The following is a 24,572-nucleotide window of genomic DNA, read 5'->3' on the forward strand; positions in this document are numbered from 1 at the left end:
CTGGAAGGAAAATGAATTGACAAGTGGACATAAATTGTTAAGGTTCTGAATCTTCGTTCTCAAGTTGTTCGATTATCCGATCAATTGACATGGATGTAAAGGATTCTGAATACCTTTCTGATTATGTACAACTTCTGAAAATTGTCCGAATAAGATATGATCCTGATAATTCACATTCTGAATAACTGATGATTTCGTCAGTTATTGAACTTTTTACAATTGTGATTCTAAATTCTGACATTCTATCGGTATACTGAAAATCCGTGTTTCTCTACTTGCTAAGATTATCCAGTACCTCTGAATAATATTTGTAAACTCTGGTGTGTTCCCTAATCATATAATTATTTTATCTGATTTCCGACTTGAATTCTGTTCTGATACATGACCTGAATTCTGTTTTGATTTCTGATCTGGATTCTGTTCTGATATCTGTTCTGAATTCTATTTTGATTTCTGATATCTCCGTTTAATGACGGAAAAATGTTTTAATTGGGGGATTATTGTTGAAGGAAGAAGTTCCGCAGGTTTCTCGGCTTTGCACTCAGGGTCTTATATGATGTGTTGGGTTGGGTGTATGGTTCTGGGGAACCTACACATTCTGATGTGATGGGATGAGGGTATATATATGTGTGTGTGTGTGTGTGTGTGTGTGTGTGTGTGTGCTTTAAAAGATCTGTATCTTTTTACTGGTTTTACGGGAACACACTAGATAACTTATTCTGATCTCCTGAACTCAGTCATCCGAAATATTTGTCTGAAATGAAAGCTCATAGTCCGTTACCATCTGAAATATCAGTAGGATCTCTGTTCAGCATAAAAATCTGTAAATGTTCTGAAATAATAAGGATATGTATGTTTATCTGTATCTGCACGTTCTTCAGCATCATCTGGTAGTTCTGTATTACTGAGCTTTTCGAAGCTTACTCTATTACTCACCTTTTCAGGTTAAAAGAATTGTACCAGTGCATCTATCGACTTCAGTAAGGGAGTTCTTCCGGCGTTGTTGCAGAGTATGGTACATGTGATTAGGGGGCATGTAATTGTATTTGTTTGTATACGAGTCTGGAAATCTGTTTTATTTTTAAATAGTGACAAATGATTTTTATAAGTTTACATATTCTGATAAATTTTTTTAAATTTTCCGCTATTTTTACAGTGGGTCGCTCCGATGACCCTAATGTGACAACCCAGATCAGATCGGGTTATCCGCATCGGTCTGAGGGTTACAATTATTAAGTTTATAATATTGAGCAAAGCAAGAAGAATAAGAATTGAGAGAGAGAGATATATGAAAAAAATTATTATTTCAGAGGTATTTGTATCTAAAGTGGTGGGAATTATTCATTACCTAAGAATTTAGAGGTAATGACATTCCCACCATTTTAACCCGAAAATACTACTATTAGTAATAAGTTATTAGTTAGTAATGATATTTTCCGCGAACTAAACGTCCCCTTAGTTCATAGATGGGTTTTTAGTAACACTATTCTTCCTTCCCTTAGAGTCCTCCTCCTCTCTCTAAGTAGTATTATGATTAAATTTAAAATTTATCAAAATAGAAAAGTTAAATATTCAATTTACACAGTTAAAAATTTATTATGTTGCACATAAAGTTACATACCAAATGCAATATTTACTTTTTCTAAAATCTAATAATAAATCGATTTAAATTCGGCTTTCTCCGGAATCCCTTGTTTTTCAAACTTCAAACAAATATGAATCATAATGGGATAGTCAAAAGAAAACAACCAGACAGGAAAAGGTTGTTTAACAGAAACATGGATTTAGGTATTATTACAAATATTACCTCTTTTATTAAATGCGTTAGTTATTATTATTATTTCAACTCCAATTTTAAGCCAATTCTTTCTCATTTAATATTTTATGCTCCTATAAAATAATCTTTTAAATAAATAAAATCTGGTTTAAAATAAATAATTATTTAAGTATGTATTTGAACCGATCAATTTATTGGTGGCCAATACTCCATACAAAACTAGAAAGTCAAAACTATCAAGTAAAAAATCTAGACTCCCATTAGTATTATTTTGGATATCATAATAAAATATAAATAGAATTATTATTATCATATATATTAATAATAGAAAAAATTCACAAGTGTTATTCAAATTAGTGACAAGTGTCCAATTAATTTATATTTTGATTTTTTAGTGAATATATTTTGATTTTTTAAATAAACGTAAATGACACTTCACATTATTCAAATTAGGTTCTCTCTAAAGAACCTAAATGTGTATATATTTTCAAGGATCATTCTTCTGCGTTCGACGAGTAGCGATGAGCACTACTAATGACGAGCACCATTAATTTTATTTATAAAAATTTAAATTCTAAATGACTCAACGTATAATTATAAATTAGTTAAAATTTAAAGATGAATTATATAAAATAAAAGGTAAACTATACCAGTGACCACCTAACTATTATCCATTTTTTATTTTGACCAATATTTTTGAAATTTTGTCAGTCAGATCACTCAACTATTTAAATGCATTCAATTAAGCTACTTGTCGTTAATATTTAATGGAGAAGCTGATGTGGCAGTTAAAATATTTGATATAATTACACATTTGATCACTGTTACTTATATATATTTTATCAAATTGGTCCTAATTTTAATAAATTAAAATAAATTTAACCCTCGAATCAATTTGGTCACTTACAATTATATTTTTAACTTCCGAACTGAAAATCAAATATTTTCAGTTTAAATGACAGTATAAAGAGTTACGAAAGTTTAATTTTTTTTTCTACTACTTTTCATTTCTTATACTATTTCTATATACAAACCAAATCAAATATCAAATATAATAGAATTGAATAATATCGAGGATCTCTCGATATTGCTCCATATTGCATAGCCGACGATGCTAGGTGCCCATTGCACACAAACAATTCCCTTTAAGGGATTGATGTGGGTTTGCTCCATATTGCTCTCTCATTTTATACTCTTCGTCAATTGGTCCTCCAAGCTTTTTTGACTCTACAATTCAGTTCTTATCATTGTCATGCTCTCAATCAGGTCATCATGTGATGCCTCGATGTCCGAAAATAAGTCACAATAAACACTATACGCTAACTCATATTAATGTAAATTACGATATAAATTATTATTTTATATTTTATATTTTATATTTATCTATAAAAAATAATTTAAATTTAAAAAATATTTTTTATAAAATAAATATAATTAAATCATGTTACAATTAATTATAATTCTAAAAAGTATTTTGAGTATAACTTAAAATTTTATTGTTATTTTTTTTAAATTAAATAGTAATAAAAAAGAAAGTATGAAAACATATAAATATTTTCAATTACACCATTTGATTTGAGGGTTAAGTTTATTTTAATTTATTAAAATTAGGACTAAATTGATAGAATATATAAGTAATAGTGACCAAATGTGTAATTATAACAAATATTTTAACTGCCATATCAGCTTTTCCGTTAAATATTAACGACAAGTGGCTTAATTAAATGCATTTAAATAGTTGAGAGACATGATTGACAAAATTTCAAAAGTATTTGTCAAAATAAAAAGGGACAATAGTTAGGTGGTCAATGGTATAATTTACCCTTTATTTTAAATAATTTATCTTTAAATATTTAACTAATTTATAATTATACGTTGAGTCCTTTAGAATTTAAATTTTATAAATTAAATTAATGGTGTTCATCGTTAGTGATGCTCATAGTTGCTTGTCGAGCATCGCAGAATTTTCTTACTTTCAATTATCTAATAAAAATTCTAAATAAATATTGCCTTATAATCACTCCAGATTATTTAAAAATTATATTTTAAACTAAAATATTTTATTCTAATATAATAATGATAAACAAGTACTATGACTTTCAAGTTCATAGACTTCATCTTCTTGAATCTAATTATTAGAAGTTAACTCAACTTTCCTTTGGATTCTCTCCATTATTAGGAGATGATGTAAAACTAAAACAAGTGAGGATACCCCAATCTTTTTACTTCCTTCCATCTTTGTTAAAAATTAATGAAAAGTATAACGATCTCATAATAAAATAGAAGCTAAGATTTTACGTAATTTTTTTTAAAAAAAAATCAAAAAGCAAAAGAAGAAAATTTTCATTCATGTTTAAAATAAAATAACATAAGAGAATTTACAAAAACTACTTAATTTCTAACTCTTATCTCTAGTATCTATCTAAGAGTAAAATATATGATATATTGCTAAATTATATTGAAATGATTGTTTACGAAATATCATTAAACTAAATCAAATAAAATAATTATTAAGATATTATAATAATTATAAAAATTGATAATTTTAATGACCCAAACTAAAGGCATATTTTTACTTTTGGTGGATTTGATTTCTTTATTGTTAACTTGTATGTTTCTGAACTCAGAGCATTATTAAAAAATAATTTTAAAATATCTCGTGACTATAAAAATAATACTACATAATTTTAGCTCATACTGCCTCTTCCATCTCTCTAGTAACTATAAAACGCCGTTCCATGTATGTTTTCCTCCTAATTTTCCCTCTCTTTTCCATTTTCGTCCAAAATGGACAGATCATTCAACTCGGTGACTCGTCCGCGTTGGACGCAGATCCTTTTCCTACCCATCATTTCATTTCTCTGCATGTTGACATGGCCATGTACCGCCGATGCCGCCGCCCAGGAGCTTCACAAAGGCTTTGAAGCCACCCCAAATCCTTCAATCTCCTCCTTCCAACCTCTCCTCAACGATTCTTCAGACAAGTTCTCCTTCGGTTTCCTCCGAGTTAACTCAACCCAACTCGCTCTGGCTGTTCTCCACGTACCTTCCGGTGAACCCCTGTGGATCGCCAACTCTACCACCTTATCTCGATGGTCCGACCACACAAAGACGTTCTTCAATGGTAGTCTTGTGCTTTCAGATCCGCGGACAAGGACGTTTTGGTCAACTCAAACACAAGGTGACAAACTTGTCCTCCTCAATAACTCCAATCTTCAGATACAGAAAGCCCTCGACAACAGAAACAACGTCCCAACTATTTTATGGCAGAGTTTCGATCATCCCACGAATACTCTTGTCGAAACTCAAAATTTCACTTCTACCATGACCCTCGTTTCTTCAAATGGCTTGTATTCAATGCGTCTGGGCAACGATTTCATTGGATTATACGCTAAATTTGATTCCGATTCCGATCAAATTTATTGGAAGCACAAAGCTTTACAAGCCAGAGCTCAGATTGTTGAAGGCGGTGGACCGATTCACGTCCGAGTTGACCCGGATGGGTGGCTGGGAATGTACCAAAATGAAACAGCCCCTGTGGACGTTGAGTCCTTTAACAGCTTTCAACGAACGCTTGAAGGACTCCTTATGGTCCGGTTAGAACCGGATGGGAACCTCAAAGCTTATTATTGGTCCGGTTCAAGTTGGGGTTTGGATTATCAAGCCATTAGTGACACTTGCGAGCTACCTAACCCATGCGGTTCGTACGGGCTGTGCACTCCAGGGACGGGTTGCTCTTGTTTGGATAACAGCACCGAGTTCTCATCCGGCGAGTGCTCCTCCGGTTCACCCTCTTATTCGAACGACCCGTGTACCGACCCGGAAAGCCAAAACATCATCAGAGTTTTAAGGAGAGAGGGAGTGGATGTGCCGTTTAAGGAGCTAATGAGGTACGAAACGACGTCTTCTTTAGAGGCATGTGAAAACTCGTGTGAAACGAATTGCAGTTGTTACGGGTCGGTTTATAATAATGCATCCGGGTTTTGCTACATCTTGGATTACCCGATCCAAACCCTGTTGGGAACGGGCGATGATAATAAAGCCGGGTACTTCAAAATCAGGGAAGAAGCAGATAAGAAAAGAATGGATCCCGGTTTTAGGGGTGGGGATCGGTCTGCTGGGAGCGGCTTTGTTATGTTTGATGGCGGCAATCGGGTTCGGAAGCTACAAGGTTTGGGTGAATAAGAGAAGGGTGAACCGGATATTAGAAGAAGAAACGGGTGGGGCGATGTCCGGCCCGTATAAGGATCTCGGGTCGGCTAGCTTTAGATCGATCGAGATGTGTGGTGGCAGTCATCTATAATACCGGAAATCCGACCTAAGGCCAGGGCTTGTTTTTATTTTAATAGGGAACACGTGTAATTTAATTTTATATTATATTATATTATATTCGACTGATTTTTATTGAGAATTAAAAATAAAGTGAGAATGATGTGAGCAATGACGTAGGAGTGGGTTTTGACTTAGAAAAGTTTAGGGCATCCACTAACTTTAGTTGGCCTAGTGGTAATGAATGTGGGGTCCCCTTTCAGATAGAGTGAGTTTTGCTTGGTTTTATTTTTCTTTTCAAATTTAATTTATTGTGATTGTGACCGTATTTATTTAAAATTTTTCTTAATTATTGATTATATGTATATTTTATAAATGTAGTTATTTAAATTTATAATTATTAAGAAACACAAGCTAATTTACTTCGGCAGTTGAAGAGAAACGTTGTTCTTAGATCTTATAGTTCAATACTATTAACTATAGCAGTTATTGAACCTTTAATATTAAAATATTCAGAATATTTAGAAAAAAAATATTATTTTATAATTATTTTAACTTAATAAAAAAATTCTAATAATGATAACACTTTCTTATATTATTAAAGTCGTTTAATAACGAAAAAAGCTAAATTGTAAAGGGAGGATCTTGACAAAATACCAACCTTTATGTAATGTAGTGTGTGTTTTCCTTTGACTTGAATGAGAGGATAATGGGTACTTCACTTGCGATCATGTGGGCCGCACTTTGATTTGGATGTATTTGTCCACCTTTATTCATCCATCTATCTATGTACTATTATTATTCCACTGCCAACCTTATCTATATATTATTATCAATGGCCACTCCAAACATCAAGAAGATGTAACTTGAGTTTACCATAATTTCATTTAATTGAATGTAAACTCTTAATATCTTATGTCTTGAGTGGAGGAAATGCTAAGATATCAACAATGATAATTTTCTTTCATTTTTAGTCATATTAAAGTTTAATTTAAGTAATATGTATTTTTGCTTCTTTTTGAAAATTAACTTAATCAATAACTAATTAACAATTAGTTGGTCAAGTGAAAAGAAACACTAGATTCATTAAATAATTCATGAGTTCAAATTCTAACATTTGCGAATAGAGTAAACTGAATTAAGAGGGTTGTCATCGTCTCCGTAATACCTGATCTAGATCACTAATCCAAGTTTACGCATGCTATTTTGTGTATTTATTGTTGATCACCTTATTGATTATCCACATTGCCGTAGCTTGGGCTTGCCGTGAATGATTGAATATGGTGTAAATATTATAAAATGTATGTAAATAATAAGTTAGTTTTTTTCATGATTTTGAGGTAAAGTCTAGAAATAATCTTAAATTGGATTTTGTATAAATTGTATTTGGGAAAGAAGAAATTTTTAGCTGAATATTTGGGCATGTATTTCCGTGGGCCATAATAAATGGCAAAGAAGGTCGACCACATCCCGTCTGGGTTTACTTACAAGAGCCACATCGAGGCGTTCGTTGTTTTAATCTCACCAAAAGTCTGATTTCTTAACTAAAACATCGCTGAGAATCACGTTATTCACTCTTAAAGATTGATTACTCTTCTGACTTTAAAATATCTGATCTTTTTTACATAGATAATTGTGAATTATTGTCGTCAACACCCAAACCTGTTCAGATATGAGTCTAAAGCTCAAACGTAACTCAGACTCAAATAAAAGGCTATTCATCAAAGCCTAACTAGCTGAATTCAATCCCAAACCTCAAAAATAGCAAGAGACAATCCCAAACTTTTGTGATCCATGTATCCGTCAAAATTTGGGGTCTTATGGTGTGCGGCGCCTAAAATAAGGCTAATTAACAGCATGGCAATATTATAACTCGAAACTAGAATAATTATGTAGCACCCACAGACCGATGTGGGTGACCTAATCCGATTCGGAGTGTCACATTAGGGTCATCGGAGCAACCCACCGTAAAAATAACAGAAAATTAAGAATTTTGTTAAAACACTTAAAATCATAAAATAATTTATAAATACAAAATACAACCTACATGTCCCCTAACCACATGCACCGTACTCCATAAGCAAAGCCTGTGGAACTCCTTTATTTATGTCGCTAGATGCACTGGTTTGATCCTTTTAATCTGAAATGGTGAGTAAAAGAGTGAGCTTTGGGAAGCTCAGTAATACGGAACTACCAAGTGATGATAAAGGATATGCAGATAAATGTAAAGCCATAACATTTTCTTGTTGATTCAGATGTCTCCAGGTTTTCAGGATGAGCTGCAATTCCACTGGTATTTCTTCAAGTAAAAGCATTGAAGATTTCATTTCATAGGAAACATTCAGAGTACCATGTTTTTAGGGGATTGGAATAGGATGTCTAGTGTGTTCCAACCAAAACCAATGAAAAATACATATATTTTTAAAACAGTAACAATTTAGAACATATTTTTAAAACAATAACAATTTAGAACATATTTTTAAAACCATATTAGAACCCTCCAACCGAACACTATTATGCAGTTCCCAAGAACTGCATCCATAAGGACTTACCCTGAGCACACAACAAAGGGAGCCACCCTAAGGGAATGCCTTGGGGCCCAATAGCCTACCCAAGAAAGTTTTCTAGGGCCTCGGAGCTACCCAAGGGTCACCTTAGGTCCGTAAGGATTTACCAGTTTGATCAGTGCTGAACCTCCATACTCTAAAATCATGCCCATACAATATCCAGTAAAAATCAGATTTAACAGTAAACCATAATATCTAGATCGAAATCCAATAAAATCTCGCAAACGTGACAATGAAATAAACTATATAACTGCCCTACATTCGTACACCATATGTAGTCCCATGATTAACCCAAGGGAGTCCCTTGGGGCCTGAGAGCCTACCCAAGAAAGTTTCTCGGGGCCTTAAAGCCTACCCAAGGGTCACCTTAGGTCCATAATGATTTACCAACTTGATCAGAGTTGAACCTCCATATTTTCATCGTCGCCCAAAACGGGTTCTTCGGTTTCTTCATCTTCGCTTGAATCATCATGAATTTCTCCCCATCGATTTTCAGCATCAATATCAACAACCAATTCTGGTATGTTTCTCGTCTCATACTCTGCTGCTGCAGATGTCCCTTTGACTTCATTTACATTTTCCAATAGTGCCATAAAACTGTTCGGGAACCTGTATGTCGGCTCCTCAAACTGACTATATAAAGCCATTTCAGATGGATTTTGAGCCACACCTCTTGATGACCCAGGAACATCACATATGTTACGCACATCAACAAATAACTCAATAACTGTTATATTGGTTGACTCATGTAATCCAACCATGGTTCCAATATCATCATCTTCTTTAAGTGGAATTGCAACATATCTGACTCGGTTGAGGCATATCATAAACCTATACCTCAAACCATCAACTGCAGTTCGAATTTTTCTTTCTATCTTATGCTTCATTTCTATAAATGTGATGTCTTTTTTTAACATCATATTTATTGGTTTTTCAGTCTGAAAAACTACTCCGACCTCATTTTCCATAATATGTCCATTATAATGGAAAATCGTGTAACAGTTATTGATCATTTTCTTTACAAATAAAAAAATCAATAATTTAGATTAAAAATTATATAAGATAATTACATAAATAATTAAATAATTAAATATAATATAATATAATATACTATTATATTAACGATCAAATAAAATTTGTTATTTAACTTGATTGTTTGATTACTAATATTACTAATAATAATTTAATAATTATTAATCTAATGATTTGATATTTAATGATTTAATAATAATATGATTTAGTCATGATTACTAATAATTATTTATTATAAATATTTAATGATTTATATTTGATACTAATCATTTAATAATGATTACTAATAATAATAATATTAGTTTGATAATATTTTTTTTTATTTTTTTAAAATATCAAACACATTTGTTAGGAAAAATTGTCGAGATAATGTTCTCGAAAGAATTATTTCACGAGATAATGAGTTGGCCAGATTATTTCATTCAATTAATTTTTATTCCTTACTAATTTACATATATAATATAAATTAAACAAAATATTTTTTAAAAAAAACTCTAAATATTTTTAAACACAATATTTTTTTAAACGAAAATTATCTCGCACAAATTATCTAATATAAACTTACTAACTAACTAATTTGCACATACACAACAACTAAAAATTGACAACAAAAAATAATAAATTACCCGCGTATTTGTGCCTTCTTCCTTTCCTTTCTTTTCTTTTCTTGTTTCTTTCTTCGAATTAATATGTACGTAGGCAAATGTTGTGGAATAATGCATTGTATGTGTAAACAAAATATTTCTTTAAACAACAATAAATTAAACAAATTAACTTTATATAATCTAATATATTATAATATAACTTAAACTAATAAATTATTTCTTTATTATAATATAACTTAGTTAAAATAACAAACTAATTAAGCACTAATTAATTTTTTATAATATAACTTCAACAAACAACCTAATATACGTTTAAAGATACTAACAAATTAATTAAATTTTTTATATTTAATAACTTAAACTAAGAAACTAATTAACTAATTTTTTATATAATATAATATAATATAATATATAACTTAAACTAACAAACTAATATAATATAATTTAAACTAACAAACTAATAATTTATACTAACAAACTAATTAACTAAATTTTAGTTTTACCCTAAACCCTAAGCTAACAAACTAATAATTGCATATAATAAACTAAATTAAACAATAAAAAATTACCTCAAAAAAGAATGTTTGAGCCTTTATCTTCTTTTCTTCTTCTTCCTTTTCTTTCTCTCGGTAAAGTTTCTATATATACTGCTTCTGCTTTTAGCCTAAACCCCCATATCCTCTATATAAAGAAAATGAGCGTTGGAGAGCGTCATTAAATTTGACTATTGAAGCAAATAATATTGAACATTGAATCGTGTAACTATTGAGCGTTGAAAGGCTACAATTCAACAGCAATATTTGCTGCATTTAGCAGCTAAATTAACGCTGCAATAATGCAGCTATGGATGCAGGAATCTCCCAGCTATGGATGCAACGCATGCATGAGGGAGCAGGGTTAAGTTTGGTCGCCAGCTTGGTCGCCTGGCGTGCATGGCGACCTACCATGTCACCGGGACTGCTTGGCGACCTACACAAAGAAAATTCGACGTGGATAGCTCGCCGGGCGTGCATGGCGACCTACAAGGTCGCTGGGAGTGCATGGCGACCTGTGTTGGGGACGTGCATGGCACATACAGACTTTAAAACGTCCATTATCTGTGTGCAGCTCGTTGGGAAGCCATGGCGATGTAGTAGGTCGCCCGGAAGGCATGGCGACCTACGGCCAACACTGTGGATTTCACCCTATTTCAGCAAATAATATGGGGAGTGCATTATCTCGTGAATTATTTATTTTGAAAGTATTATATCGTGAGTTTTGCCCATTAAACCGTATAAACAAGAAAATTGATGAGATACAAAATTACAAAATAATTCATCAAAATATAACCAAATTCTGGCAATTTTGTTCCGATAATATTTGAATTTTTTTCTTAAAATAAAATATCTTAAAAATTATTTCCTGAACCAAAGTGAATTGTTCTATCTTAAAAGAGGACAATATAATCACCATGCGAATTAAGATTTGCCATATACAGTAACACCTTGTGAAGCTGAAGACTTACTGTAGTTGATACGTTTTTTCAGCAAAACCAAAGAAGACACTATAATTCATACGTTTTTCTAACAAAACTAAAAAAGATGTACCGCAATCCATGCATGTTTTCTGACACTATAACAAATATTTTATTCGAAAAAATAATCTTAAAAATACAACGTACGAGATATTGTTTTTTCATTGCCCCATATGAGCAATTTTGCCCTAAAATATACTCATATAATGATGTATTTTAGATAGATTGTCCAATCATTTGTTACCATACAACAAATTGAGATTGGGAAACGAAAAAAAACATTCTCAAATAAAGTGATACATATTTTATTTGTTCAAATGAGATGAGTGTTATAATGTTGGAGAATACGTCACTCGACGTCTTTTATGGAAGACACGTGAAAGATATGATATCTTTTTCAAATAAACACAAGAAAAATATTATGCTTTTCTTGCATCTTTCACTAAAGATGTTGAATACTCTACGCATTTTTCTCAGCACTATAACATTCATCTTATTTAAACAAATAAAATCTAAAATATCCCTAGCAAACAATATTCATTTTTCAACCCACTATCCAAATAAATCAGCCAATATTTTAACAGTGTCCCATATTTATTTATGAGTTGACATTTACATACAAAGAAACCAATGATCCTTGATGGCCAAGGATTGAATCCAAATATAATCCACGAACCTCCTTTTCTATTCATTTCCAGTAAAGGGAAATAGAAGAAATTATGTTATTATATATATATATATGAGGATGTAGGCATAATGCAAATAAACATCTCTAATGTTTGATAACATATACAATTTTATTCATATTATTTTTTGGAACATTTAACCTTCATGTTTTATTTTGAGTCAAAAAATATTCTTGTTGGATAAAAATCATTAGTCAACTGACGGTTAACGTCTGAAGTTGACTCAACAAGAATATGTGAAGGGAGATGCTGACGTGGCATTTCCATATCATAGTAGTTGATGATGTGACAGATACACGTAGACTAAATGTTGACTTGACAGAACCACATAAACTAAATACTGACGTGGTAGATTCACATAGACTAAATATTGACGTGACATGTTCACATGTGACGCCACATCAACAACATTTTTTTAAAATAAATAATTATTTTTTACTAAATTAATAGCAACCAATAAGATGTTGCCACATGAAAAATGTACTTTTATTAAATTAAGAAAGGATTTCACAACTTATGGGATTTGAACCTGAATCTAAAAGATGAAAGGTTTGACACCTAACCACTAGACCAAATCACTTGATTGTTATTCAATAATTAATAACATCATTTAAAGTATATTGTTGTCATCAAAACTATCACTAACACAAACATTTTTTTTAATTTATTGTTAGATTTAAATTGTTAGAATTATTTGAGTCAATTTAAATTCATATTTAAAAATTTAAATTTATAAACTTTAAAAAATGATTTAATCTTTTAACAAAAAGATTAATTAATTTCAAAGAACATTGGTTAAAAAATCTTATCTTTTGCTGCTACGTGATGGGCGATACGTGCTCGAATGGGGATTCTACATGACATCTTTTGCTGCTACAATCTTCACTGCTGGTGTTGTATTGGTAACTTTGCTCGTCAAATTAGCAGTAATGATGAAGTCTTGTTAAAGCAGGAGCAAGGGAGTAGTACAGGTTCAGAAAGGCAGTGATGTTTACCATTATTGCAAGGCTTTTGCTTCACATGGCGAGCTCAACAACTGGGAAGAATCCGAGATTCCTCCGGTCTGCCTGAGTCTTGCCTTTCGATATATCGAACGGGGAGAATACGAACGAGACTTAAATTCCACTATCTCGATGATCGAAAGCTTTTTCAAGACTATTCGATGGTAAAATTAATTAAAATTTTAAATTAACTCAAATAAATATAACAATTTAAATTTAACTAGAATTTAAAAAAGTGCTTGTGTTAAGTTTATAAAAAGTAAAACGATTTAATCTTTTAGTCATAAGACTAAAATAAATAAAATTAAGAGATTAAATTATAAAAGAAATATATTTGTAATTAGAGAGTATGTGATTTAAATTTAATAAAAATAAACTTAAAATTAGAGATTAAATCATTTTATTTTTTTTAAAGTTTATAAATTTAAATTTAATTAGAATTTTAAATATCAATTTAAATTGACTCAAATAATTCTAACAATTTAAATATAACTATAATTAAAAAAATATTGTGTCCGTGGTTGTTTTGATGACAATAATATATTTTAAATGATGTGATTAGCCATTCAATAACAATAAAGCGATTTGACTGGTGGTTAAGCATCAAGCTTTTCATCCCTTAGACCCAAATTCATATTCCATGGGTTCAAAAAATTGTTGAGGTTTAATCCCTCCTTTTTTAATTTAATAAAAGTTTATGTGTCATGTGACAACATCTGATTGGTTGCTACTAATTTAGTAAAAATAATTATATATTATTAATTAATATTTTTTTAAAAAAATTGTTGTCATGGCATCACACGTGGACATGCCACATCAACATTTAGTCTACGTGAATCTGCCACATCATCAACTACTATGATATAGACATACCATGTCAGCATCTCCCTCCACATATTCTTGATGAGTTAGTTTCAGGCGTTGATCGTCAATTGACTAACGGTCTTCATCCAACGATGGTGTTTTTTGACCCAAAATGAAATGTGGGGTCAAATGTTCCAAAAAAATAGAGGCAAAATTGCATATATTATAAAACGATAGGGGTATTTGTTTGCATTATACCTAAGATGTATTGCATATACACAACATAATACCCTGCTTTCAGCATTGCATCTTTTCAATTAGTGCTATTACTTATGAGCAAAGGCAGGTGACTGTACTCTAATCAATATACGGTTTTGGAGGGGGATGAAAGAAACATCATCTTCAAAATTTGTTCCCTATCAAGCTCCGGTTAAACACACTAGTTCTTCCGATAGTTCTTCCATCAGTAATCCGAAGATTGCGTATTCGACTTCTAACGCGGTCTCTCTGGTTTGCACTTGATGTCTTCTCCAACAATCGAGCTCTTTTCTCAAATCTTGTTCCACCATCATGTCAATGGTGTTCGATTCCACCTCCTTCCATGACTCCATCCTCTTGCATACCCTTTTAGTTACTGCTTCTCTATCGGGGTCGTGGCTTTGTTCCGTCTCTTCCTCGGCGACAAGGTCTGTTACTAGCCTTTTCATGCCTCCAGGGACATGTCTTAGATTGTGGAAGCTTGATTTAAGAACTTCTTGGACAAGGCCATCAACATTCATTTCGTCGTCACATGAAACAGACTCGATCTCAAATTCCTCTTCTTCTACGTCGCGAATTCTGTCATCGTCATTATCGTTATATTCCTCTTGTTCTATCATTCTTTTCTCAAGTTCGATCAGATCAAATCCGGCCAGTTTCTCGAATCTACGAAGTTTGTGCAGTAACTGCTGCTTTGCTCCTGGTTATAAAACAGCGAAAACCAAAGAGGATAACAATGGTAAGCAATCCTCCGTTAAAGAGAAGGGAACAAGCAAAGTTATGACAGTGACAAGAAAGTAACCGAACTCTTCTGGTTTTATGTCCACATTTAAGATGTTCATGCATACAGTCATCACATTTAAGATGATCATGCATACAGTCATCACATTTAAGATGATCATGCATAGAATCATCATATTTAAAGATGTTCATGCATATAACCATCTTATTCAAACTGAATTTTTCATGCATATAATTAATCATCATATAAGATGTTCATCTTTATAAATCAAATTAAAACTATGCATTGAACATGGGAAAACAGAGAAGCTGACAGATAAAAGGACCACACAGAGCAAGTGGTCCAGTAAACATACTTTGTACGACTGTGTAGTCGCATTCAAGATCGAAACCATCGTTCTCATGTCGATCGTCATCGTCCTCGAACGGAGGGTCCAGTACAGATACAGGACTGCATTGTTCTTTCTCTTCATCATCCTCTTCCACTTGCAGTTTCTTCAAGCTCTCAAATTCATAGTTCTTGTCCTGTCACAATCAATACCAGCAAACCTTTGAATAGCATACTACTTTTTCCAGACAACATTCTTTAAAAGGGTAGTTGCTAAATAATTCCATAGCTGAGAGAACTAGAATTAGAGTTATTAACACATATAATTGAGGATTGATTGGGTTGTTGAATATGGAAATTTAGAAACAATTGTCTGATTTTGGTGAAGGGGTCCAACAGAAAAAACAAAACCTTTTAGTCCCTTTTGGTAAATTACTTTCTGAAGTTGGTAGAAAAGTAAATGGCGAAAACTAAATCACATATATAACCCTCAAAACCAGTCCAACCAACCGAAACCTTCCAACAAAAAGACTCCAAGAGTGGCAGCGTTTATCTGTCAATTCAGGTCCAATCCGGCAAAAATTATTTTTGTAGGAAAGGATCACATTTGCCGACAGTTAAAGCATGTCAGAGAGAACTCAGTCACCTGAGTCACGAGTTCACTCAAATGAAGAGGCTTTAAAACAGACCAGATTTGCAGTTTTAATTAATCAATTTATTTCCAATATTTTTCTTTAAACGTACTGACCTGGTTTTTGTGGCGACCGGGGGATCCCGCCGGGGAAGAAAAGAGGGGTGTCCGGTGACCAAAGGATGGGCCTCTTTGAAGCACAAAGTGAAAAGGGCTCTCACAAGAAGAAAAGGCTGAATAATTTTTGAACATTAAGATGTCTTCGAAATCCTCGGATTGACTGCAGCTACATGAAGTGTCCATGGATTTTTCTTCATTGCTTTCCGACCAAACAGCACTGCTTGGTCTACCATTGTAAGAAAATGAAAGCCCCATTTCATAACCACCTTTGACCGAAACATCTGCTCCTTCATTAGCTATTTTACGCTTCCGGTTCGCGTTGCGCTGTGTTAGCCTCTTGAGAATGGAACGGAAGAACCCAAAACCATTGTTTCTGTCGTGGCGCTTGGTTTTCGATGAAGATTGTTTTTGAATCCTGAGAGCGGCTTCGAGAAGAACAGCCGCCGTTCTAGCTGGAATGTGAAGAAAAATGGAGTTGGGATTTCTGCAAGGAGGGCTTTTAGCCGGCGATGCCAACTCGAACAACGGAGACTTCCAGGGGTGGTCCGGCGAGTCGTGGAAGGAGAAAAGGCAAGCGTTCTTGCAGAAATTTGTAGGGAACTTTGGGTTTCGAGAGACGGGTTTTCGTTTCTCGAGTTGGAGATGAGTTTGAGTCGATGGTTTCTCGAGTTGACAACGCCGATCAGAAATGTAATTCTTCAGAAGAAATGGCTCTTGATCTTCCTCGAGTAACTCGTGCAAATGCTTGTGAGCCATCATCAACCGATAATCAACTTTGAAGTTCAAAGCAGAAGAAAGAAACGTAATGCGGAATGCGGAAGTGGAGAATCTGGAGGAGACAAATATAGGTAGCAGGAGGACGATAAAGTAATATAGAGGGACTTTACAAAGTCCAGGCATTAAAATAATAATAACAGTGAAAAAGGAAATGACTGCAAACTGCAGGTGTTTTTATGGGAAGTTGTGGATCAATAAAATTACCTAGCCCCAAAAAAATATACTATTAAACATTACAGCAAGTCTGCTACAGACAAACTAATAAAATTTAGTGCTACAACTTTGGTCATTGTTATATCCACTAAAAATGCCATCTAATCATACTTAAAATTCCTTAAAAATAAAAACAGAAGGAAAAGTCATAAGATCAGCGTTTGAGAATAGACACGTGGCACACAAAGTCATTTGTGTGGACAGATGTCGGGCTTAGATCGCGAGTTGTTGGTTAGTTCCATAGCTTGGTAGGGTTCATAATTAATTAGTCCATAATCTCACCCAAAAAAAAAACAAAAAAGGTGAAAAGAGATACTCTAGAGAGGAAGAAAACGACGATAAACAGAAGTGCGCGCGTGCTCACTAACTTAGAGGGTTCGGATCTGCACTCTTTCATCTATTTCCCATTCCTTTCCCTTTCTTTTTCAACCTTTTCTTTTCGTTTTTTTTACGGTTCAATATCATTTTTTATCACTTTAATTACTGGAGTGAGCATTCGATTTAGTGGAGTAAAAAAATTTCAAGTTATTCGAGTTGAAGAGTCCTATTTTATAACTTTAACTTAACTTAAAATTTTCTCGAGTTAAGTCGAGTTTAAGAAATTCGAGTCGAGTTATTTTAATTTACAATTATAATTATTTATAGTATCATAGCAAGGATTTGTTTCAATTTTCGACTTTCTCTAACCATAAACGATATATATATATATATATATATATATATTATTCTTTTCATGTTATAATGTTATTTAATATATAAATACAATCTAAAATTATAAAATATATTTCAAAGAAAATATTTTGATGGTAACATATTGATGAGAGTATAAAGGAGTCACGAAATTGATGGAAATAAAGAATTTGCAAATAATTGTAATCAAAAGATCAAATAAAATAAAATGAAAAGTTAAGGGATTAAATAAAAAAGAGAGAGTACATTTCTAGTAAAAAAGTAGAAAGTCAAGTTACATTGGTATTCCATTGTGATGTATGAGGATGTGGTTCAAATTTGATAAAAAAAAGGGACTTAAAATAAATGATGAATTGAAGAAATAAGGAAATTATGAAAAATTGAGGGACTAAATTAAAAAATAAAAAATTTATTATAAAAAAGAGGAATTAAAAGTAAATATGTATTCTATGATATTTTAGGAGTATGTAGTTCGAATTTTGTAAAAATAGATTCAAAATGAATGAGGAATGGAAAAAAATAATGAAATTACAGACTAAATTGTAAAACTGTCAAAATACTCATTCAGTTTTTTTATTTTTCGAGTATCTCGAAATTTCAAAATTTCAAAATTTCAACTCGACTTGAACTCGAAAACCGAATTGATAATTTGAGATGACTTTAATAACTTGAATAACTCGACTCAAATAACTCAAATGAAAAAATTGATTTTCCGAATCGATTTGAGTTTTGTTAGCCCCTAATAATTACATGTAACTTTAATATTAAAAATATTGGGGTTAATATGAAAATAAGTTCCTAAATTTTATTTTTTTTTCATTTAGGTACTTCAAATTGATCAATTTAGGTGCATAATGTTTTTAACGTTACACTTTTAGGTGTAGTCAATCACGATGTTAAATTTTAATGTTAGATGACACGTGTCACCTTTATAATTTTTTGAAATAATTATTTAAATTTAAAAAAAATAATTAAAAAAACTTAGTTTTTATAAAACTACAAAAAACCCCAAAAATCTTTTAAAATCCTAATTCAATCTCTTTGCCACCGTTGACAACCACTAAAGTTATCAATCGATCGAACACCTAATGATATATGATCGACCAATCAATTACAACCAAAACTCATATACTTTCACAATTAATTGAACACCCAACATCAATGTAAATGTAAGATTTCACGATCATCAATTTTCACCACTATCACTGGTTTTGGATGCAATTAGAAGTTGGAGTAGGGAGTTTCAATCGTTGAGTGTTCGGCCGACGATGATAAAGGGATTGAAATTAAGTTTTTAATATTTTTAGTTTTTGCAATTTCAAAAAAATAGGGTTTTTTAAATAACATTTTAATTTTTTTTAGATAAATAATTTTTTTAAAAATTTATAAATGTGTCACGTGTCATTTAACAGAAGATTTTAATAACCGTGATGGGTTAGGTACTTAAGAATACAACATTAAAAACGTTAGGTATTATACACTTGAATTGATCGAATATTAGTTTAAAAAACTATACTAGAAAAATTATAATTTAAATATTTATTTTTATATTAAACCAAAATATTATCACTATTTAAAAATGTCTTTTCGAAATGCGTGGTGTAGCGAGAAATTATTTGATGTATCATGCTCACCATGTCATCCGTGATTCCAATAAATGAGAGCTATAAATTTTAAAATAACTTTTAAATAACTACCATTTTCTTATTTACATTTAGAAAAGAGGTAAAACTTTATATTAGAAAAATGATATAGACAAATATTTTAGTTGGACCACAAATGACGTAGTAACCCCTGTCGTCTAATAATTTTTCATGGCGCGTGACCCACCGAAGCAGGTATTTTCGAATTGCGGTAACTTTTATATAATCATCAGCTGCGGATTAGTAATAAAACTAACCATAGCAAATATAGGGACAGACGAACAAAAATCCTCTGCCCCCTTCTTGTGCCCCTTTTTGTGTCCCACCTGTCGTAACCATCTTTCGGTTGGGCCCCGGAATTGGGCTTCGACTTGGATTAAACGAATTGGAGTCGCCACCGACCACTTTAAAATGAATTTAGATGGGTCGAACACCATCTTACCTGATCTGCGTTGTACCAGAAACGTGTTGGGTTCGGGAGTCGGTTACGGTCAAGGAAGGATTAGCACCCTTGAACCGCCCTTTCGGTACCAATTAATTTGTCGGTTGTCTCTGGTTGCGAAAATTGAAAAATTTAATTTGAAATTTAAAAATCCGATCCTAATTACTTACCTTTGATCAATCGAAAAAAATCTTAAAAAGTCAAAAATGTTAGATAAGAAATAATAATAAACATTAAATAAATCAAATGGAAAAAAATTAAAATTAAAAATTAAAATTTTAAAAGTAATAACATAAACGACATAAAAAAGAAACCTGACTGGGTAATCCACTATCAGTGACATTTATTAGCTGCAAAACACGAGCTGAAAGTTCTACATCTAGAACTTCTTGTGATTCCATGATGTTCTAATATACTTCCAGACACCGCCCTTTTCTGCCTTCAAGAACTCTGACAGCTCAAACTTGCTTTCAACAATTTCAGTGCTTCCTCGATTCCGTCTGGATTTAATCGGTTCGTAAGCTTGACGCGTCTATGGAAACAAAATCCTGGGCACATGCGAGATTGTTGATGACCAAAGTGAAGAATGGGTATGGCAGTGTTGTTGTCTCCTGCTTAAGGATTGGAGTGACACAGATTTCCCTTAACATTTGAGCATCCGAATAGGTCATGCATGGAACTAGTGTACTACGCAAATTTCAACATATCTCTCCGACAATGCGGCCTTGCGGATTGGACAATGATGTCCAGAGGGTTCTCGACAGCGACAATTACACGAGCAGTAAACTGAAGCTTCTCCCAGGTCTTGCCAAGGTTGATGATGTAGATTCCATTATTGTGACGCTTGAAAACGTGACGCTCCATTTGGAAATCAAGGTTCTGGGTACCGAGATGGACTTCGGCGGCCAACATCGTCTGAATGTCGGCTTCTTTAGGAGAAAGCTGCCTCAGCATTTGCAACTTCTAACTTCGCCTGTAATTCACTTATTAATTAGGAAGGTTCCAGTTTTGCCGTATCTTTGTTGTCCACTAGAACGACATCTAGTCCGGGTAATCGTTCCTCAGCCTCGATAGCTCTCTGGTAGAAGGGCTTGAGGAGCTCTTCACTCGCCATGTTTGGTTTCATTTTTCGTATAGAAGAGCGATGAGGCACTGGCGAGGCTTAGCTTTTTGGGGTCGACGGCCGGCGTTGAGGCTTGAAGTTTTGAGAGTACAACCGACCGTATGGTTAGAGAGAGAGAGTATCCGAGAAGATGAACGTGGGTTTTATTTGGAGATCGAAAAAAAATCCCCCGATTCCAAGCTACCCCCGATTCCAAGCTACCCCCCGCTGCCTTTGTTTCTGCTTCTCCCTTCTCCTGGGATCAGAACCCCCCCTTGTTTTACCCTGTTGCAGGTACTTATAGGTGAGTTGGGGGGGTTGTTTCCACTCAATCCCGAGATCACCGGGATTCAGTTGTTGACGAGGGGTTGTCGCTTGGTGGTTGAGTGTGCCGAGAAATCTGGTGCAAGGGTTGTGAGGAGTCATTGGCGGAAAAACAGGGAGATGGGTGAGAAATTAGTGTCTACAGCTGCCTCTCTTTGTCCTTTTTCATGGAACGAAAAATAGGACAAAGATAAAATGACACTAATTTTCGTTCGGTGGAGTTGAAGAATGACTCCCTCATGTAGTTGACAGGCCCTCGAGCTGAATGAAACCGAACCCGAAAGGTCTTCGCTGACAGATAGCTTTCCTCGACCTAAGCTATGTTACCGGAAAAACGGCTTATTGTCACTAAGACACGGTTAACCCAGGTCTTCTTCTCAACTTGAAAACCTCGATTGTAGCTGAACAGTAGTGTGATTGAGGTGTCATCGAGCTGAATGGAGCCGAACTCGACAATTTTATTGACAGATAGCCCTTCTTGCCTGGAGCTATTATGTAAGCTTGATTTCCCTCTAAGTTGAATATAATCGAACTCGAATGTCTTTAGCAGATAGCCCTTCTCGACTTAAGCTATGCTGCAAATGATGTGCTTTGGAGCTGAGCCTAGTCGAACTCAAAGGTCTTTGGTTGGCAGATACTCCTTCTTTGAGTTGGATATCCCTCGTCGTGAAGTTGAAATCCAATCTAGAGATTGATGTTGCTTGTGTGCACGATTCCCTTCGTCATGAAGTTGAAATCGCGGGTGACCCTTCGTCGTTAAGCTGAGCAAAGAATTGGATATCCTTCGTCGTGAAGTTGAAATCCAAGTAAGTTGTATTGTTCCAAGTCCAATATCCTCCGTCGTGAAGTTGAAATTGGCTTTGGAACTGGGAAATTGTTTGTTGACAACCAGTCGTCCCTTCGTTGTGAAGTTGAACTTGCGTTGTCTGGAGTCCAATATCCTTCGCTGTGAAGTTGAAATTGGCTCTGAAATTGGGAAGTTGTTTGTTAACAACCAGCGATCCCTTCGTCGTGAAGTTGAACTTGCATTGTCTCGAGTCCAATATCCTTCGTTGTGAAGTTGAAATTGGCTCTGAAATTGAGAAATTGTTTGTTGACAACCAGCGGTCCCTTCGTCGTGAAGTTGAACTTGCGTTGTCTCGAGTCCAATATCCTTCGTTGTGAAGTTGAAATTGGCTCTGAAATTGAGAAATTGTTTGTTGACAACCAGCGGTCCCTTCGTCGTGAAGTTGAACTTGCGTTGTCTCGAGTCCAATATCCTTCGTTGTGAAGTTGAAATTGGCTCTGAAATTGAGAAGTTGTTTGTTGACAACCAGCGGTCCCTTCGTCGTGAAGTTGAACTTACGTTGTCTGGAGTCCAATATCCTTCGCTGTGAAGTTGAAATTGGCTCCGAAATTGGGAAATTGTTTGTTGACAACCAGCGGTCCCTTCGTCGTGAAGTTGAACTTGCGTTGTCTCGAGTCCAATATCCTTCGTTGTGAAGTTGAAATTGACTCTGAAATTGAGAAGTTGTTTGTTGACAACCGGCGGTCCCTTCATCGTGAAGTTGAACTTACGTTGTCTGGAGTCCAATATCCTTCGCTGTGAAGTTGAAATTGGCTCCGAAATTGGGAAATTGTTTGTTGACAACCAGCGGTCCCTTCGTCGTGAAGTTGAACTTGCGTTGTCTCGAGTCCAATATCCTTCGTTGTGAAGTTAAAATTGGCTCTGAAATTGAGAAGTTGTTTGTTGACAACCAGCGGTCCCTTCGTCGTGAAGTTGAACTTACGTTGTCTGGAGTCCAATATCCTTCGTTGTGAAGTTGAAATTGACTCTGAAATCGAGAAATGTTTGTTGACAACCAGCGGTCCCTTCGTCGTGAAGTTGAACTTGCGTTGTCTAGAGTCCAATATCATTCGTTGTGAAGTTGAAATTGACTCTGAAATCGAGAAATGTTCGTTGACAACCAGCGGTCCCTTCGTCGTGAAGTTGAACTTGCGTTGTCTAGAGTCAAATATCCTTCGTTGTGAAGTTGAAATTGACTCTGAGATTGAGAAATGTTTGTTGACAACCAGCGGTCCCTTCGTCGTGAAGTTGAACTTGCGTTGTCTAGAGTCCAATATCCTTCGTTGTGAAGTTGAAATTGACTCTGAAATCGAGAAATGTTCATTGACAACCAGCGGTCCCTTCGTCGTGAAGTTGAACTTGCGTTGTCTAGAGTCCAATATCCTTCGTTGTGAAGTTGAAATTGACTCTGAGATTGAGAAGTTGTTTGTTGACAATCAGCCGCCCCTTCGTCATGAAGTTGAGCTTGGAATTGGATATCCTTCCTCGTGAAGTTGAAATCCAAGTAAGTTGTATTGTTCCAAGTCCAATATCCTCCGTCGTGAAGTTGAAATTGGCTCTGGGTTTGGGAAATTGTTTATTGACAACCAGCGGTCCCTTCGTCGTGAAGTTAAACTTGCGTTGTCTGGAGTCCAATATCCTTCGTTGTGAAGTCGAAATTGGCTCTGAAATTGGGAAATGTTTATTGACAACCAGCGGTCCCTTCGTCGTGAAGTTGAACTTGCGTTGTCTGGAGTCCAATATCCTTCGTTGTGAAGTTGAAATTGGCTCTGAAATTGAGAAATGTTTATTGACAACCAGCGGTCCCTTCGTCGTGAAGTTGAACTTGCGTTGTCTGGAGTCCAATATCCTTCGTTGTGAAGTTGAAATTGGCTATGAAATTGGGAAGTTATTTATTGACAACCAGCGGTCCCTTCATCGTGAAGTTGAATTTGTGTTGTATGGAGTCCAATATCCTTCGTTGTGAAGTTGAAATTGGCTCTGAAATTGAGAAATGTTTGTTGACAACCAGCGGTCCCTTCGTCGTGAAGTTGCACTTGCGTTGTCTGGAGTCCAATATCCTTCGTTGTGAAGTTGAAATTTGACTCTAAAAGCTGCAAAATATTATGTATGTGGAAAATGATAAATATGATGCTCTAAAATATATGCAACATGAATGAATTATGCTTTATCTCTTGGACTGGAGTCCTGTGTTTTGCCTGCCAATCTGGTTCATGGAATTGA

The 24,572-nt window shown here is 34.1% G+C and overlaps 2 protein-coding genes across 2 annotated transcripts; one reads left to right on the top strand and one right to left on the bottom strand.

Annotated features, from left to right (window-relative positions):
• Nucleotides 1-4,480: 4,480 nt before the first annotated feature.
• LOC120181017 (PAN domain-containing protein At5g03700-like) lies at nt 4,481-6,152 on the top strand. Its single transcript, XM_039186264.1, is given in 2 exon segments — nt 4,481-5,872; nt 5,874-6,152. Coding segments are annotated over 2 exon segments (1,515 nt in total). The 5' UTR covers nt 4,481-4,564; the 3' UTR covers nt 6,081-6,152.
• Nucleotides 6,153-14,673: 8,521 nt separating this feature from the next.
• LOC120181049 lies at nt 14,674-17,232 on the bottom strand. The gene is made up of 3 exons (XM_039186280.1): nt 16,330-17,232; nt 15,610-15,778; nt 14,674-15,212 (listed from the first exon to the last, which is right to left on the bottom strand). The coding sequence occupies exons 1-3, from the start codon at nt 17,230-17,232 to the stop codon at nt 14,674-14,676; spliced, it is 1,611 nt and encodes a 536-aa protein (XP_039042211.1).
• Nucleotides 17,233-24,572: the final 7,340 nt, after the last annotated feature.

Source organism: Hibiscus syriacus, unplaced genomic scaffold, assembly GCF_006381635.1.
Source record: "Hibiscus syriacus cultivar Baekdansim isolate YM2019G1 unplaced genomic scaffold, ASM638163v2 tig00112507_pilon, whole genome shotgun sequence".
Classification (NCBI taxonomy): domain Eukaryota; kingdom Viridiplantae; phylum Streptophyta; class Magnoliopsida; order Malvales; family Malvaceae; genus Hibiscus; species Hibiscus syriacus.